The sequence below is a fragment of the Triticum urartu genome, chromosome 3 (genome assembly GCF_003073215.2).
Source record: "Triticum urartu cultivar G1812 chromosome 3, Tu2.1, whole genome shotgun sequence".
In the NCBI taxonomy this organism is placed as follows: Eukaryota; Viridiplantae; Streptophyta; class Magnoliopsida; order Poales; family Poaceae; genus Triticum; species Triticum urartu.
Window position 1 is genome coordinate 7,372,451 of NC_053024.1, and position 19,243 is coordinate 7,391,693.

At 46.4% G+C, this 19,243-nt stretch overlaps 2 protein-coding genes across 2 annotated transcripts; both read right to left on the reverse strand.

Moving 5' to 3' along the window:
* Positions 1-3,379: 3,379 nt before the first annotated feature.
* Positions 3,380-7,992, reverse strand: LOC125542328 (CSC1-like protein ERD4). The gene is made up of 6 exons (XM_048705314.1): positions 7,598-7,992; positions 5,808-5,953; positions 5,444-5,719; positions 4,481-5,325; positions 4,085-4,340; positions 3,380-3,904 (listed from the first exon to the last, which is right to left on the reverse strand). Exons 1-6 carry the CDS (start codon positions 7,869-7,871, stop codon positions 3,524-3,526), a joined length of 2,178 nt encoding a protein of 725 aa, XP_048561271.1. The 5' UTR covers positions 7,872-7,992; the 3' UTR covers positions 3,380-3,523.
* A 10,099-nt stretch (positions 7,993-18,091) lies between these two features.
* LOC125549620 (BTB/POZ and MATH domain-containing protein 1-like) lies at positions 18,092-19,243 on the reverse strand. The gene is made up of 2 exons (XM_048712973.1): positions 19,145-19,243; positions 18,092-19,087 (listed from the first exon to the last, which is right to left on the reverse strand). The coding sequence occupies exons 1-2, from the start codon at positions 19,241-19,243 to the stop codon at positions 18,092-18,094; spliced, it is 1,095 nt and encodes a 364-aa protein (XP_048568930.1).

A 19,243-nucleotide genomic window follows, 5' to 3' on the forward strand; every position in this document is an offset into this window, starting at 1 on the left:
AATACATCATCTCATAACTAACTTCTTAGTCACTCTGCTTGCAAGCTTCTTCTGATGCTGTATTACTGAGAGGGCCCAGAGATACCTCTCCGATACTCAGAGTGACAGATCCCAATCTCGATCCGTGCCAACCCAACAAATACCTTCGAAGATACATGTAGAGCATCTTTATAATCACCTAGTTACGTTGTGACATTTGATGGCACGCAAGGTATTCCTCCGGTATCCGGGAGTTGCGTGATCTCATAGTCGAAGGAATATGTATTTGACGTTAAGAAAGCAATAGCAATAAACTAAACGATCATATGCTAAGCTAATGGATGGGTCTTGTCCATCACATCATTCTCCTAATGATGTGATCCCGTTATCAAATGACAACTCATGTCTATGGTTAGGAAACCTTAACTATCTTTGATCAACGAGCTAGTCTAGTAGAGGCTCACTAGGGATACTGTATTTGTTTATTTATCCACACATGTATTTAAGTTTCTGGTCAATACAATTCTAGCATGAACAATAAACCTTTTGTCATGATTAAGGAAATATAATAATAACCATTTTATTATTGCCTCTAGGGCATATTTCCATCACTTATCCACACAAGCTATCTCAAGACCCCATAAGGACGACGAGGTTCTTCAACAGCAACATCTTCTGGAAGGGAGCAACGCTTAAGCACCAACGTCATCGAATCCAACTACCAAAGATTAGACTCTAGCTAGGTTTTCACCCTGAAAACCCAATCTGAGCATATTCAAGCAATGCCTTCAACAAGGTGACGACACAAAAAGCATCGTCATTGCCAGGTATAACCAACTTGGGCCAGACCTAGGTTTTCACCCCGGAGCTTCAAATCAGGTGCTAGCAACACCATCGAAGTCACTCATGTGTTGTCGCCACCACTTTTCCTCCATCCGAGCAGCTATATGCAATGCCACCGCTTCACAACTATAACCGTTGCGTCAAGCCATCGTTCATAGATTGCATCTCACCGTCGAAGCCAAGCACCAGATCTAAAGAAAGAAATCGTCACGAAGACCTTCCAATGGCTATCACAATCTGCAGTGGGGCTGCCATCACAGGACACCACCGCCGACTGCCACCTCGCCGAAGAGAGCCATGCCCAGTACCGTCGGCCGAAGGGCCGACATGGCCGGATTTGGATCTCAAAAGCCATATCTGTTTGTCATGGGGAAGATGACAAGGGGAGACCTCCACCCCTGGTTGCTATTTCGGCCAGATGTGGGCAAGAGGCCTGCATACATGGCCACCGGTTCCAGCCACGGTAGCAGCCGCCAGTAGGACGAAAGGAACTGCCCCTGTCAGATGGGCCAGCCATCACCGAACGCCCCGGCACGAGACCCGCTGGCAGCGGTGAGGGCAGGCGTGCAAGAGCTTAGCCGCTATGGTGGCGAGATCGAGAACTGCTCGAGCCGCCCTGAGAGGAGCAACCACCAATCGCTCACGTGGCGCTCATAGACTGATTGCAGTGATGTAGCACCTATGACATGATCTAAGCGTTTGGGTCAGGGATTAAACCTTGTCAAAAGTAGTGAGGTCTGCCATGAGGTGATCATAGGCACACGAGGTCAACAATGATGTAGCACCTAGGACATGATGTAAGCGCTTAGGTGAGCATCTCAAATAGGCTGGTTTGCACTCCTTGTAACACAAGCTATTCAAGCGATCAGTTTCAAAAGCAAATTAGTACCACTACTCCGTTTCAAGTGTGTGTGGCTGGAGTTTGGTTAGTCTTTCTACAAGAGAGCTAGCTAGAAAATACACCATCTGTCCCATATAATGTAAGACATTTTTTAGCATTACATTAGTGCCGAGTCTGCCACGACAAAGAGAAGCATCGGACGGCCATAGAAACACGGCGCGGTGGTTGGTGCGGCGCGGCGCGACCATGGGCATGGCACGGCGAGTCGGGTGCGGTTCGACCAGGTCCTGCTCTTTTGCAAATAAACCAGCCGAGTCCGCCTGAAAAAACACAGAGATTGCTAAACCGCCAGCATGGCACCTCCAGTGATACAACCACGCGTAATTTAAATTCAGAGATGGTCGTGGTTTCGACTGGAGCTGATATGGAGCGATGTATATCAAAATACCCACAGTTAAGTTCGAATATGAGCAACCACTAGTAGATAGATGCATGCATGCTGAAGCGTTTCAAGCGATGTGCATCAGGAGAGAAGAGAAGCCTGCTCAGGTTAAGATGATAATTGCTTCGGTGTTAGACTGTCATGCATCAAGAGGAAACGAAGGAAAATAATACATTAGTTATTTTGGTAAGCTACGTTCAGGAGGCGGCACCAAGGAGTCCAGCGTAAGAATCAAAAGAAGAAGAATATTATTCTTTCTTTTCCTGCCAATCAAGGAAGCCATGTACGTGAGGAGGCCATTTATTTGGGGGTTTTTGAGCTTGAAGGATATTGGTTGGGGCCCACCCAGATTGACCCAACGCATGCACAAACCAGCTCATGCACGAAAGCTAGTACTAGTTTTATTTTGTTTCAATCTTTCAAGTCGGTTTAGATATGCTTACGTGTTACCTTCTGTTTTAAGTACGTAGCAAGTCTTGCTTTCCAAGATAGTTAGGCTGCGGCTATTATATAAAGCCAAACTAGCTCTTTGTAAAATTCAGGTTATATTTTGATAATAAACACGATGTGTTTCTAGGATAGACACCCGTATTGAGTTTTGGGGGGAAGCTGTCTAAAAATCCCTAAGTTTTGAAGAAAGCTTTAGAAAACCTCTTTGTTGCGATTCCTGCGAGGAAATTGTTTTGCACGTGAGTACCGTCGTCGAGATTGGTTTTCTCATGCTGGACCGTAAGGTTGGATCCCTCTATTTCGCGTACATCCGTGCGCGGGCGAGAGTTTACTGCTGCTATTGGTGGTGGAGTGTCGTGAAAGATCGGCCGCAACAACAGATTGGATCTCAGGATCGAGGTTTGGTCTACATCATCCAGTCAGCATCCAAATGGGAGGAAAACACTAAATGGGATAAAATGTGGCACATGTTTGCTTAAATGGGTTATAAATTGAGAAATTTCGCTAAATAGGATAATATCTGTCACAAACGTGAAACTTGGGGGGCTAAACAGTGGAGTTAACTCAATATAAAAAGACGTCTTCCAACATGCAACAGCGAATGGATGTACATGGCACATGATATCAGTTTCCTATATGTCCTGGAAACAGAAGCTTCACAGGGTGCTCAGGTCATCCCTATGTTTCGAATGGTTACGCATCCAATTTTGATTGATGCAACTAGTTACATCTATATCTATACCAATATAAAAAAACCCAGAGGGGCAGATTCAACTGATCTCGGCCATCGAACTAAGTCAATCCAACGACTTAGACTGCTCCAATGATGAACGTGTAATTAATATCATATCAAATATTGCACTAATCACAGGATTAACACACAAATAATATCATACCTAATATCCGCGTGCAATTAATATATTGACTAAATATTAACGTGCGTAGCGCTTGCACCTTTGCTAGTTACATTAAAAGGACGGAGCTCTGGAGGTGGTGCGTGACTGAGTGTCTTCAAAGACTTGCACATCTTCGAGCTTCTCGGGCTTGAGGCAAGGAGGGATGTACGCAGTGTAAATGGCGCTCATGTTGGGCGTCTCTTTCAGCTGCTGACTTGCCACCTCGAGAGGGGTTTTGGCGAATGCAGGATAGAAGCGTGCATGGCATGTGCGGGCGAAGATTAAGCTTATCACCAGGAGTGGTGTGAGGATTGTAGAATAGTAGAATTTTTTCAGGCTGATGATACCAATCATGGTAGCCTGATAGATCATGAGAGCTGCAATGATCCTTGTGTGCATGTGTGGCCACATTCGCCCGTTGCTCTCATAACTCGGAACATAAACTCTCAAAACCTGCATTTAGCAACAAGGAGGAACGTAAGGTAATTAAGTCACTTCTGAAATCTGTTCTCTTCAAGAAGCCATGCATGCCTATTTGCAAAAAAGAAAAAAAAAGAAAAACATGCCCAGGTTGGTCAGTCCAGCTGTTCGACATGCATGCATACATTGAAGTAATTATAAAATCTCGCTCACCTGGTTTTTTGCTATAAGCCAACCCAGAGCAAAGTAAGCAACACCGAATGGCAAAATCAAAGGCGTGATGACGGAGTAGCACAGCACAATTGTCACGATGAGCATGTCGTTGGGAACCCTGGTGTTATACCTCAGGTTCCCTGGAACCCATGCCGCTCTCACCTCGTCCTCTGTCTTGCATATGTACTTCCTTTTCAGGTGGAAAATGATGAGAGGGACCAAACGAGAGAGCTCAAGCCCATAACCAACAAAGCATCTGTCGAAAACAACAATCAATCGGTATATTCTACGGCTGGGTGAAATTCAGAAATGTGTACGTATACTGGACTGGGACTGGAAGAAGCTCAGGACAGCAACTTAAAGTGCATAAATGAGCGAGACACAGTCATTAATTACCTGAGTGCAACGAACGTGAAGAAGAAAGTTGCAGTTCCGGGAAGCCTGGTGGCAAGCGTCATAAAAATCCCAGTAGGGTTCTTGATAACTTTTTCCAAAGCGCTGAACAATGAGGAACCAATTGCGTAGCCAATGAAGACATTGAAGACGATGAAGTAGAAATATTTTCCCGATGCCGCCCTCACCACATGGCTCTGTGAAGGAATCCCTTCGGACTTTGACAGGAACACAAGAAGAGTTGGCAGCACGGCGAGGAAAACAATAAGCGCGATCTGCGGCAGGTAAGCCTGTAAGACCGTCTTAACAAACGGCTGGTCCACAACCACCTTCAGAAAGGGCAGCTTCTCCCTCAGTTTTTCAAGCGTTGTAACGGCAGAGATGGCAGTGATGGGAATCATGTAGAAGGCAACGGTAACGAAGACAATGAGATAGACCACCGTCTGTCTGGTGTGCCTGTCATATATTTTCCTTGGAAGATTGGCCCATATTACCTCACGTGGTTCAGGAGCTTCTGTAACAGTCCATTCATCAAACATCTGGGCATGGAGAGTCTGAGATGCTGAGGCCGCAGCAGCTCTACTATTGAAGAAGACGAAGGCAGCCCGTTGCTGTTTCTCACTGAGGGCGCTCTTCCGTTCATCCTCTAGTTTGGGCAGCAATTCCTTTATCTGTTCATTACAATACTCAATCGTGTCGACCTTTTTACCGATAAGGCCACGGAATCCCGTCTTATGAGTAGGCCTCGTGCCCTCAGGTCTGTTTGCTGTTTTTGATTCTGCATAGACAGCTTCAGCATGAGCAATTTTGTGTTTGTGACCTTCAATCTCTTGGAAAATTTTATCAACCTGCATATATGCGGTAATTATTATTATTATTATTATCTTGTATTGGCAGGAAATAAGACACATGTCACGAATAATAAACAACTCCCCTAAAGAAAAGAAAACTTGTGAGTTACAGTACCTTGGTGATGTCTGTCACAACCATTGCTTTGTAGAATGTGTCAGGATGAAGTGCTCGGAAATACGAGTCCACCGAGTCCTTTATAGTTTGATTAGGAGGTGGAATGGGAACATCTCTCACCAACATGGCAAACTCCTGTGGTTTAACCTCTGATGTTGATCTTGCAGCTGCTCTCAGATTCGAAACATGCTTGTAGGATCTCCATAGTATGAAATAGGTGACAAAGGAGACCCAATAGACTGCTGATATGAATGCCCACAGCCTCATACTTCGGTCCTGGAGAAAATATCAAGAAGTACACTGCTGAGTTTGGTTGTGACGTATCAAGGACAGGTGATTAGGCTCAAATAAGAGAATTACTTACTTCAATATTGGCCAATGACAATATTTCGAAATGTGTGACGTTGGACGGCATTCTGCCAGTAGAATCCTCCAGGGCATTATCAGTTCCAGCAATTGGCAACAGAACTGGAAGCAACACAATCCCGGCAAAAGCAAGGATTGCAAACACTGGAACACAAGAGAATAAAAGATCTGATAATTGGTGAAAAAAGTGCATGCTATATATCTTTAATTCGAGCAACTACTCTGCATGATATACTAGTTATATCTACCTACCTATATTTGACCGAAAACGCATGCATCCTAGCCTTTTCAACGGCCTTTTTGCACTACAGACTAAGCAATTTAATAGGTTAAATTTCATATTTCCAGCAATCCTCCATGCATGATACTCGTTTTTGGCTGGTTCGAGGTGCGTGCTCGCATGGCTGGTTTGAGGTGCTGGTTGTGGATAGGGAAGGAAAGCTTGACGAGCGAGAGAACGGAGAGAAGCTGGTGCTGGCTCCTCGGGCGCAGATACTTGCACCCGTCGGCGGCCGTACTTGTGGCAACGCCGGCAGCAGACGTGGAGTACGGGCCGGAGGCCGCACGGTGGTGCTCTCTGGCCGAAAAGAATAGAGAAAGAAACGAATGGACAGGAAGAAACGAGAAAAGGACATAAGGTTTCGTCCGGAAGAGAAAAGGTGATTGGGAAGAAGGGATAAGGCAGTTGGACGTGGGCCCCCAAGTTCCATGCAGCACGCGCGCGAGCGGGTGGCCGATTTTAATCGTTTCCTTAAAAGTAAACTGATACTACTCCTTAAATTGGTACATAAAGGTAAAACAAGCTGCCCAGTCTTTATATCGGTACTCCCTCCGTTCCTAAATATAAATATAAGTCTTTGTAGAGATTTCACTACGGACTACATACGGAGCAAAATGAATAAATCTACACTCTCAAATGCATCTATATACATCCGTATGTAGTTTATAGTGGAATCTCTACAAAGACTTATATTTAAGAACGGAGGGAGTACATGAAAATAAAACAATCAAACATGAAACTTCCTTTCTAGTACAAAACCACATCATTTTTTTAGAAATTACTGTATATTCCCTCCGTTCATGTTCACAAGTATAAGATGTTTCAACTCTTTCTTGATTTGGATGTGTAGGCGTATTTTAGGGTGTTTGTTCAATCATTTCAGTCAGTATATACTCCATATTTCATCGAGAAAAAGGGCCTCGCGTCTCTCGTCATGTTGGTTTCTTGGGAGATTTGGAACGAGCGGAATGCCAGAGTATTTAGGATGGTGTCCTCCATGCCAAATGTAATCACGTCTAGAATCAAGGCGGAGGTCAGACTTTGGGGGTTGGCAGGGGCCAAACGTCTAAGTTCTTTTATGCCGCGAGAGTAGGCTTATCGGTTTCGGGGCGTCTATGGCGGTCGGTCATGTAATTCAAAACTATTCTTAATTAATGAGATGAGGCAAATCTTTCGCCTCCGTTTTGAAAAAAATATTTCATCGAGAACATCTTATATTTGTGAACAGAGTGAGTACATATTTGTTTAGAGCAGAATACAGCATGCTTGAAACCAGTTTACGACAGCAGATTCATCATAAAAATCGCAGTCGACGACAGCAGGACTAAATTTTATATTTTGTGCATGAACTCCTAATTGGCGAAGCACAAAAAGAAAACATGGAAACGCAAAACAGATTTTGTAAGTAGTAAACGAATCAACCTAGTAGGAACTAGAAACCAAACAAGCAACTCAACAAAAGCATGGGTAAACAAATGAAGTGAAGAGCGTGGTTTGCTTGGCCGTACTGGACGAGAGGAAGACGAGGTAGACGGCGGCGTCGACTCCGCCGGCGGCGACGACGTCGGGCTCGGACGCCGTGAACGCCTGGCGGATCCAGCCCACCGGGCTGCGCGTGCCCCGCCCGCGCCCCTCCCACGGGTCGAGCCCCCGCAGCAGCAAGCTCGGGTAGTACACCGTCGCGTTCCCCGGCCGCCGCGACAGCCACGTGAACACCAGGACCAGCACCACGAAGACGGCCAAGGACGTCAGAATCGACGTCACGAACGACGGGATGTCCATCTCGCCGCCGCCGCCGCTCCTCCGGGAGGGTTGTGAGGGGGTTAGTGGTGGAGGGTAGTAATGGGTGGAAAGGGGTGAGCATTGGATGCTTTGGTGTGCCCTGGCGTGGACGCGTGGTGGGGACTGGGGAGTTCATGACTCATGCGCTGTGGAGGTTGCCGACCACCCTGCTTCAAGAAAAGTAAAAGGAGGTTGCCGACTTCCCTTCAGCAAAATGTCTGAAATGCCCCTTGCCTCGGTGTCTGTTCTAACTTTGTCTCTGTCCCTTTTTTCCTCTTTTGTTTCTGAATGATTCGAATCGTCTCGCTTTTAGTCCCTCCATCCGGGTCCAGTAGGACCGCTCGTATTTAGGGTCAAACTTTAATCGTAAATTTAATTAATAGGATATAAATTATATGTCATAAAAATATATATGATACGAACCCTCTTTTAAATATAAATCCAATGATATTGTTTTTATGCCGTATAAATCATATTTTGTTAGCTATACAGGTAGTCAAAATTTGACTTAAAATACAAGAGGGGCTAATAACTACGGACGGGGTAGTACCCCTTTGGTGGATTGACGAGCTATGAGGCTTATAAGCAGGATTGAGATCACGTGACATGCCTTCAGACAGTCAGGCTGTAACATGCGGCTGTACATCTACAATCCAAACAAGATCCAACGCCTCACAATGGCCCAAGTGAAAAAACGGTTCAGACTTTGCTTTTTCTGTCATTCGACAGTAGCTGGGGCAAACAACAGCAATCGTGGAGGTCAACAGTCCTGTGCGTTGTACCAATATGTATATATTCATGTTCAAGAAAAGTATGATTTTTGTCTCTCAAGTTCCTCAACATTACAGACTTGGTCCCTTAAAAAAACTGGTAGACATTTGGTCCTTAAAGTCTCAAAATCGGATAAGTTTTGTCTAAAACCAGATTTTGACCGTGTTGACCGGCTTTGACAGATGAAATGTAAATTAAAAAAAACAGCAAACAAATTTTAAAAAACTATAATTTTGTGTCAACCAAGATGATTGGGTGTGAAAGGGAAATTTTGTGTGGTGTTTCGACATTCGTGAAGCTCGTGGCAAAAAAACAATTTTTGGCTAAAAAAACCAAAAAAAAAATTTTGTTTGAGATCCTTGGAAGTTATTTGACCACAAAAATTTACATGCACCTCGCGCACCCAAGAATTTTGGTTCTCATATAATTCCATATTTTTTGGAATTTCTTTGCTTTTTTTTTGAATTTACTGTTCATCAGTCAATCTAGTCAACATGGTCAAATCCTGTCAAACCTGGTCAACGTGGTCAAAATCTGGTTTTGAATGAAACTTATCCGGTTTTGAGACCTGAAGGACCAAATGTCTATCAAAAAATTTTGAAGGATCAAGTCTATACTTTTTGGGACTTGAGGGACAAAAAACATAATTTTCTCAAAAACAAAAACGGATCTGGATGTATTTTTTATTATTTCTGGTATTCGTTGTACTATCATAATCGACGATGAATAGATTGAAAGTTTTACCACAAAAAAGTCTGTAAATGTATGTGGTTCTAGTACTTGTGTTGCATTTTACATCATTTGGAGCAGGTTATGTAATTTTTTTTACATCTGTTAAAGGTGCGTTTTAGGGCCTCACGGGTGTAAAAATTAATTATTTTTGCATCTACAATTTTCTATTGAAGATGCTCTTACATACAAGCACGTAGTATCAGCAAAGATAGCATGAGTACAAGTCTTTACTAGTTCGTACTCTATCTATTCCTAAATATAAGTCTTTTTAGAGGTTTTGATATGAACTATACACATGGTTGTATATAGACATATTTTAGAATGTAGTTCACTTATTTTGCTCCATATATGGTCCATATTGAAAGGTAAACGTTTAGAGCCGGAGCGCTGTCGGAATGCACGAGCCGGTCACGCGCAAGCCAAGCGATCCGGGCCCATCATACGTCTCTGCTCACCTCCTGCCCCACCTTATTTTCTTCCTCCTCCAGATCCCCTTCTCTCTCTCTCTCTCTCTCTCTCTCTCTCTCTCTCTCTCTCTCTCTCTCTCTCTCTCTCTCTCTCTCTCTCTCTCTCTCTCAGCCGCACCCACGCATGCTGGCGGCCAGCCCCTCGTCTTTCTCCTTCAGATCCCGCTGGCGGCTAGCTCCTATCCCGCGCAGATCCCTACCTCCAACCTCAGCTCATTCCAACTCCCTCCGCTGCCCCTGGCTGCAGGTTCCTTCCGCCCCGGCGAGACAGAGTTGAAACTCGCCATGGATACACCGTCCGCGAACTGCTGCTCATAGTTCCTTGTGCTGGAACCGTCCGCCGGAGATGCTACAGCCACGTCGGAGCGACCTCCTCCCCCACCGCTGCAACCACCGTCTCCCGAAACGAACTTGAAAGCATTTTTTGCTCCTCCACCCAATGCTGCAATCGATGATGCAAAAAGCGACAACCGTTTGATTCAAAAGCTTCAACCCGCGGTATATTAAGCTTCAACCGGATACCGCGCACAGAAAAAAGCTACACTCGTCCAGATGAAAGCTTCAACTGTAGTTTGAAAAAGTTTCAACCAGCGACGGCTGGAGCTGGAAGAAGATGACAAAACGCTGCAGTTTTGCTACATGCTTCAACCGGCATAGATTTTGCTACAACCGGCATAGATTTTGCTACAACTAGGGTCACGTTTTGCTACAACACACTGTTGGAAATATGCCCTAGAGGCAATAATAAAAGCATTATTATTATATTTCCTTGTTCATGATAATTGTCTTTATTCATGCTATAATTGTGTTATCCGGAAATCGTAATACATGTGTGAATATTAGACACCAACATGTCCCTAGTGAGCCTCTAGTTGACTATCTCGTTGATCAACAGATAGTCATGGTTTCCTGACTATGGACATTGGATGTCATTGATAACGAGATCACATCACTAGGAGAATGATGTGATGGACAAGACCCAATCCTAAACATAGCACAAGATCGTATAGTTCGTTTGCTAGAGTTTTTCAATGTCAAGTATCTTTTCCTTAGACCATGAGATCATGTAACTCCCGGATACCGTAGGAGTGCTTTGGGTATACCAAACGTCACAACGTAACTGGGTGACTATAAAGGTAGACTACGGGTATCTCCGAAAGTGTCTGTTGGGTTGACATGGATCAAGACTGGGATTTGTCACTCCGTATGACGGAGAGGTATCACCGGGCCCACTCGGTAATGCATCATCATAATGAGCTCAAAGTGACCAAGTGTCTGGTCACGGGATCATGCATTACGGTACGAGTAAAGTGACTTGCCGGTAACGAGATTGAACGAGGTATTGGGATACCAACGATCGAATCTCGGGCAAGTAACATATCGATTGACAAAGGGAATTGCATACGGGGTTGATTGAATCCTCGACATCGTGGTTCATCCGATGAGATCATCGTGGAGCATGTGGGAGCCAACATGGGTATCCAGATCCCGCTGTTGGTTATTGACCGGAGAGTCGTCTCGGTCATGTCTGCTTGTCTCCCGAACCCGTAGGGTCTACACACTTAAGGTTCGGTGACGCTAGGGTTATGAAGATATGTATATGCAGAAACCCGAATGTTGTTCGGAGTCCCGGATGAGATCCCGGACGTCACGAGGAGTTCCGGAATGGTCCGGAGGTAAAGAATTATATATAGGAAATGCTGTTTCGGCCATCGGGACAAGTTTCGGGGTTATCGGTATTGTACCGGGACCACCGGAGGGGTCCCGGGGGCCCACCGGGTGGGGCCACCTGTCCCGGGGGGCCACATGGGCTGTAGGGGGTGCGCCTTGGCCTACATGGGCCAAGGGCACCAGCCCCACTAGGCCCATGCGCCTAGGGTTTTCATGGGAGGAGTCCAAGTGGTGGAAGGCACCTCTAGGTGCCTTGGGGGGGGAGGGAATCCTCCCCTTGGCCGCCGCACCTAGGAGATTAGATCTCCTAGGCTGCGCACCACCCCCCTTGGCCCTCCTATATATAGTGGGGGAGAGGAGGGACTTGACATACCAGCCCCTGGCACCTCCCTCTCTCCCCGTTACGTCTTTCTCGTGCAGTATAGGCGAAGCCCAGCTACTGTGACACCCTGCATCCACCACCACGCCGTCGTGCTGCTGGATCTTCATCAACCTCTCCTTCCCCCTTGCTGGATCAAGAAAGAGGAGACGTTTCCCGTCCCGTACGTGTGTTGAACGCGGAGGTGCCGTCCGTTCGGCGCTGGTCATCGGTGATTTGGATCACGTCGTGTACGACTACATCGTCACCGTTCTTGAACGCTTCCGCACGCGATCTACAAAGGTATGTAGATGCATATGATGACTCGTTGTTAGATGAATTCCTAGATGATCTTGGTGAAACGAGTAGGAAAATTTTTGTTTTCTGCAACGTTCCCCAACACACACAGCCGGCGTTGTGGTTTTGCTACAACTAGCATCACTTTTTGCTACAACTGGCATAATGTATTGCTACATCCAGCACGGCCGAGCTGTGACCCGCGGCGGCGACGACGACTTTTTGTTGCAACCATCGTAGGTATTTGCTACGTCTAGCAACGGGTTTTGTTACATCCGTTCATTATGCAAATGTTGCTACCTGCAACGGCGAGCTACAACCAGTGAAAACGGCGACGTTTCTTTTTTGCTGCAACCGTGTCTTCATTTTGCTACGACAAACAATGAAAAATGCTACAACAGGCAATTCTATTTGCTAGAACCAGTCAATCACCAGCGAGGTGGAGCTGCATCCATGGCGTGCGCGACGGCGAGGGCGGGATCCATCCATGGCGAGCGTGGGCGGTGAAGCTGCATCCATGGCAAGCGCGGACGACAGAGCTGCATCCATGGTGAGCGCAGATCTCTGACGAGTGCGGGCGGCGAAGCTGCATCCATGGCGAGCGCGGATCTCGGGCAAGCGCGGACGGCCGGCAAGGGCGCCCACCGACGATGAGGAACGCCGCGGTGGTGCTTCAAGCTCGGTTGTTTTCTTGCGGAGATATGACGTGGTGTCGACGGCGCTCGGGTCGTTGCAATTTTTTTTGGAAAAAGAAAATGACTCATGAGAAGGACGAAGCGAGGGACAGATCTGACGGTCATTAATCGCTGCATCGGGCGGCTAGGGCTGGACCTGCCCAACTGTTGGGTCGGTGCGCCGGCGCCTAGTGTCGCCCATATTGAAATGCCTAAAAGACTTATATTTAGGAACAAAGAGAGTAGTAGCTACCAAAGGATTTACACAACAAAATACATCAACGATGGGACAACAACACGGTGACAGTCGGAGTCGGAGAGGATATATAGCCCTATCCGGATCGAAATATATACCCACGCCTACACGGACAGGGTTGATGTGATCGTGTGAATATATGTAGCTCCCGCCGGTATACATCGCTACAACCTATTACCTGCGATCGACTATGATGATCGACGACGCCTCCACCTCGACCCTAACCACCACGGTGACCACCGGCAGCCATGTCCTCAGAATTAACGGCTATACGGAGACAAAGCTCCTCGGCAACGGCGTGGCGGCCCCGTCCGGCGAGTTCGAGGCAGCCGGCCACCGCTGGCGGATCCACTACTACCCCAACGGAGGATCGTGGAACAACGCCGACGGCATCTCTCTCGCCCTCAGCATCGCCGACAAGTACGTCCTCAGCCATGTCAACGCAAACGTCCGGTTCTCTCTCGTCCCTCACGACGGCAAGAAGCCGGCGCCGGCCAAGCTCAAGCACTACCGTTCCAGTTTCGGGGGCGTCTTCAAGTTCAACGGCCATGTCATCGGCGAACGGTCTAGGTTCATGGGAAGAGACCAGCTAGAGAAGTCGGGTTACGTCGTGGACGACTGCTTCATCGTCAGGTGCGACATCGATGTCGTCGTCACGTCGGCGGCTAGAGTGTTTGGCAGCACGGCCACGGATGCTTGTGATGATCTCGAGGAGGCGGAGCTCCCCTGCAGCAGCATGGTTCAGGAGGACATGTGCAAGCACGAGGACAACGTCGTTGGCGGCCACGCAACGGATACGGAAGACCCTTCCGATATCGGGTTGGCGAAGCTGCACCGCTCGGGACCAAGGCAACCCAAGATGATGATGCATCCGATGGCCGCCGCTGTTTTCTCTTCTGTCTTCTCATGTTTTGCAGATTTTTTCTAGACATATATTGACCTTTTTAGATTGTAATTTGTAGTCATTATTATATCATTTACCATATGGAAACTAGTAGCTCATCCAATGCAGCCTCTCTATAAATTTTGATTTGACGAGGCAATTATTTTCTGCCTTCTACATCATTTTATACATTTATTAATTTGCGAACCAATTTGTGGTTGGACGGTTAGAGGGCTGTGCTATCCTAGGCCCACCAGGGTTTAAATCCTGGTGCTCACATTTATTTTTGAATTTATTTCAGAATTTCCGGCGATGCGTATTCGGTTGAAGAAGACGTTCCCGTCGACGACGAGGTGCCTACAGTTACTTGGTAAATTTTAAGATGATATGCCGACTTGTGTGAATATGAGCATTTGCGTTTGTACTGTGTTTAAGAAAACACCTGCTATTCATGATACCTAGTATTTTGGAACGGAGAGAGTAGCAGATAGTACAAGGTAAGTGTACAGAAGGCCGTGGTGGTTTCAGAAAATTTCACATGACACACTTATACGTCACAAAATTCTATTGCTAGATTGCAATCCGAATTGGATGAACAGCACGAACTTCATATCCATGTGGCCAGCTCATAGTAACACATCCGAGGCTCGTGAATGTTTTCTCTCTAGTTTTCTCATGATTTGTTGATTTTTTTCTGGACAGTGATATATTTATGTTTTTTCTTTCACCTCTTGCAAGGCGACTAGAGGAAAGCCTTCCCCCCCCCCCCCCCCCCCCCCCCCCCCCCCCCCATCTCGGCACATCTCTGCCGATGATCCGTCTCCTCTCTGTCCGTTGTTCCGACAGCCGGTAGCGGGGAGGAAAATCCTGGTTCTTAGGTCCGGCTAGTAGGTAGGTACGTTTTATTCCTTGTAGGGGCGACGTTCGGACGAATGGCGGTGCTTCTTTCTCCAGTTAGTCTTTCGAGCTCCAATCGTCCTCAAGTTCGTCTATTGGGACAGATTAAATGGAGCTCTGGTGTTGATTCCTTCTAGCTCCCCGGGTCGGAGAGGTTAGGATTTCTCGTTGTGCGTACACAATGGCAAGATTTGGTGTCAGATTTTTCAGATCGATTCACGGATTCAACGGCGATGGCTGCTGCTCTGGGGCGCTAATTCTTGCATGAAGGCTTTTCGGCTATTATCGACAAGGTTAAGCCAACTCCGACATAGGAGCAGCGAAAGCAACTGTCGGTGGCTCATTCTTGTGGCGACTGTGGTCGTTTGGTGGTCATGGACCTTAATGCATTTATTTTATGTTTGAGGTGCTTTGTGCTTTTGGTACTTTTTATTTATAGATCTGATCATTTGGATTGATTATTTTATTTCACTACCTTAATAATTATTAGTTTCTAATTTGGATCAATTATTATATTTCACTACCTTGTGAATAAAATATAGCAGCTCGTGTGCAACCACTTTCTATAAATTCTCAATCATCTTTGTTATGAAGTTTTAAACATCCTCTAATCCTTAGCAGATGCAAAGTAAGTACGCCATAAGCCATGTCGATCAGGAAAAAAAATGTTCACATGGCACACTTATACGTCACAAATTCTATTGCTAGACCATCATCCAAAGTTATTGCACCAAAGTGCCACATGACCTGTAAGAAGTTTGAAACTCCTACTAAACCAAAATCATCACGTCAATTTCAAATATCTCAATTTGGCAAATGGGCACAGAAACTTCAAATTGTTCCACCTTCGTCGCAAAAACTATATTAATATAATCTCCAAGTGAGTGCACCCAAGTGGAACATGACATGTAAGAAGTTTGAAACTCCAACCTTGTTAAAACCGAAATCATTACGACAATTTCAGATATCCCAATTTGGCAAATGGGCACGGAAACTTTAAATTTTTTCACCTTCGTCACAAAAACCATATTTTTACTCTCATGTGAGTTGTGTTAAGCTCAGTTATCATTAGTTAAATGTACCTTCCTACTATTCGCAAAAAAATGTACCTTCCTACTATTCGCAAAAAAATGTACCTTCCTACAAAGGTACCAAGTGCATCTGTATATGTGATGATGCCAGATACATCTTTAGGATACATAGGCAAGCCTTGAGCCCTTGACTATAGCAGATGCACCTGTACTAAACAAGCTTACCACAGTATACATACAAACGAAAAAAATATAGTAGTATATGTTTACCTACACATACAACACATCATCGATGCTAACGTTGGATGCTGAGAATCTGACCTAAACCACATGTTGTGCGCCAATTTTCAGAGTTGACAGCGCAAAATGGGTTTTGGATTGGGGAGATGAAGGTTCAAGTAGATTGAATCCTTAACTCTGCTATTTATCTATCTTCTCATTTTCCATCCAGTAATTAATACAAATTCATGACTTATACTTTAATATGTCTGATGTGTGGAGGATCACGTTGAGTCTTCGGTACTAGCAAAGACTTTCAGCCAGAAGCTCCATACAAATGCATAACACCATAGTGCCTGCTTCATATCGGTGATAGATTTCAAGACTACATCTTTTTGGAAGAGCAATTAGTACAACAAAGATAATCGAATAAATGTAATTTTCTTCTTCTTTTGTCGAATTCATTACAGACAAACAATGTATGCCATCTTCTTCTTGTGTAGAATTCATTACAGAAGAGCAATGTATGCTAGCTGAAAGGATGACACATAGAAGAATGATAGAGATAGACACAAAGCTTTAGGGTGTGTTTGGTTCTGGTCACCGGATGGAATGTAACGGGTCCATCCCGTGCCTGCCCCACGTTCCTATGTTCGGTAGTAGCGAAGCGCCAGAACCAACCCATTCGCCCGGGCGGAATATTCCCCTAAGATCCGGAATACACTCGTACCTCCGATTTGGAGGAATCACAAGGAACGGCTCGGCCTCGCGTCTCTCACCTCTGCCCGCGACTCCCGCAACCATGAACTCTGTCCCATCGCCGCGCCGCCACCGCTCCCTCTTCTATCTCTCCCACTAGTGCGCCGCCTCTCCTCCTCCATCCCTCTCGAGCGAGGTATCTCCCTCTCCGGCGATGCATCTCCATCACCTATCAGCTCCGCGTCTGGTCGCTGCGGATCTCCGTGTCGGGCTGCTGCGGATCTTTGGTGATGCTCCATGTCGGGTTGCTGCGGATCTCCGTGAGCTTAAACTGGATCGCGATGAGGCGGCTACATCTCGCAAGCAAGCTATGTGCTGGTGAACTCGTTGCCGTCCCTCAGTGGCGACTTTGTGGTGCCGGCCATTGACTGCCAGCTCCGGCTGCAGTGCTAATCCCTTATCTATGTGCCACACCTGGGCAAGCAGCGACAATCAGCTGCTGAATCGATTCAGGAATACGTACTATTGTGTTCTGAAACTTGGTAGATTTTCCTAATCACAGCAGCATGATTTTGCGTAAATGGCTAGTATTTTAACATCTATATGGATGGATACCTCGTATTTTGGCATGAATATGAATGCATGACTTGTATTTTGACAGTTTTTAGGCTAGCGTTTTGACAGATTGTTGACATGTATATGAGTGAATAACTAGTATGCTTCTGGCATTTTCTTATTATGTGTTAAAAATACAAAGACTAGTGACAATTATGCATATATGTGACATCAAATGCCTTCCATTACGTTATTTCCAACCAAACACTGAAATGGAACCGTTCCATTACACCTACTTGCCCAACCAAACGTAGGAACGGAACCAACCCATTCTAGTGGAATGGAATGTCACGGAACCATGACATTCCATTCCACTTCGTTCTCCAACCAAACACACCCTTAAGCAACAGAAGTAACTAACCACCTTGGGATCCAATTGAGTCATCTAATTCAATAATAATGTATGAGCTGCAAACTCGATGATACCTAGTTCATTGGCAGCACACCGTAAAATTCAATAATTCAAATAATCAATGACTCCATAGTAATACTCAAACGTTAAATAAAAAGGTGTGCTGTGCACCGCGACCAAGCAAAAAGATAGCAGTACTACCAGTCCAGTACATTCTTTGGCCATCATGCGCCCATCCTCGTCGACAGCAGTTGATCACTAAATGTGGACTTTGGAAACTTCCTCAATATATAGCTAGTTACATGTTGCTATATTTTATTACACAAGGGGGTTTGCGAGCAAGTTTGGGAATAAGCTCCTTCATAATAGACGGGCAACTTCTTGCTAGATGCTCAAAGTCAGAACTCCGTGTGATCAGATCCAGCATGCTATTGTTACAGGACTCAAGGAATCTGAAGCATTCCTCCTTGAGTGCAGGACAAGCATGTTGCTCGGCGAGTGCCACTGTAGTGGCCACTGTGCTAGTGTTGATGTAACCGCATAGTTTCTCTTCGCAGGTCAACTTCAGTCTCTTGAGGCCGTACCTGTCCGCGGCAACAAGCAAATGCTGGATCATCCCTAGTGCATCAGCATCGTCAATCTCAGGCGCCGAATCGGTGTAGATAAAATAAAGCAATGCCTGGAATACTTTTGGCTCCATGTCCTCTATCTGCACGCACATTGATGTGCTCTCCTTCATTGGACCCAGAAGCTGCGCCCTGAAGACAGAGGAACGAGCACCAAGGACACACCTGTGTGCGGCGAACATCTCACCGCCGACCTCGAACATGACATCCGCCCCTTCACCGGAGGAGAGGAGCTGACCGAGATCATGGAGGATATCCGACGGCGGCACTAGCATGCGATCATGGTTCCGTCCAGGAACGTACTCGGTGGAAATCTCCTTGGACACAATGATGTCGAATTGGACACTGAAACCACCGTTCTCCCGTGACACGTGACCTAATCTCTCCAGATCAGCCCTGGTGATGAACCGAGAGTAACCCCACGGCCCTTCATTGCTGGAGAAGGTGCAGCACCTCCACCCACCTCTGCAGCCGTAGGACGGCACCGGCTTCCCGTGCGCGTCGAGTAGGCTGATCTTGACCTGCGTCGTGACGACCTCGAAGGCGCCGGCCGGGACGAGGAAGAGGAAGACGGATATCCAGCCGGCGTCCTGCGGGCCCTGGCCGTCGGGGTAGAACTCGACGTACCAGCGGCGGCCTCCGGCGAGGAAGGTCTCCGATTTGACGCACTTGCCGTTGCCGAGCCCTTGGTATGTCGGGTACACGTTGATGTATAGAAGTAGAACATGCGAGCCTGACCTGGGTGAGACGGTCTGAGGCTTGACGGCGGCAGCGGCGGTGGCGGAGGGAGTTGGGGTGGAGGAGCTGGACATGACACAACCCAT

Excerpts from the sequence above, each read along its gene's own strand:
- LOC125542328 (XM_048705314.1), bottom strand. The coding sequence starts at position 7,871 with ATGGACATCCCGTCGTTCGTGACGTCGATTCTGACGTCCTTGGCCGTC. Across the intron at positions 5,720-5,807 it reads TGTCATTGGCCAATATTGAA|GACCGAAGTATGAGGCTGTG; the intron begins GTAAGTAATTCT and ends TATTTTCTCCAG. Across the intron at positions 3,905-4,084 it reads GGCTTATAGCAAAAAACCAG|GTTTTGAGAGTTTATGTTCC; the intron begins GTGAGCGAGATT and ends TGCTAAATGCAG.
- LOC125549620 (XM_048712973.1), bottom strand. The coding sequence starts at position 19,243 with ATGGGTTGTGTCATGTCCAGCTCCTCCACCCCAACTCCCTCCGCCACC. Across the intron at positions 19,088-19,144 it reads CACCCAGGTCAGGCTCGCAT|TGCGTCAAATCGGAGACCTT; the intron begins GTTCTACTTCTA and ends GGCAACGGCAAG.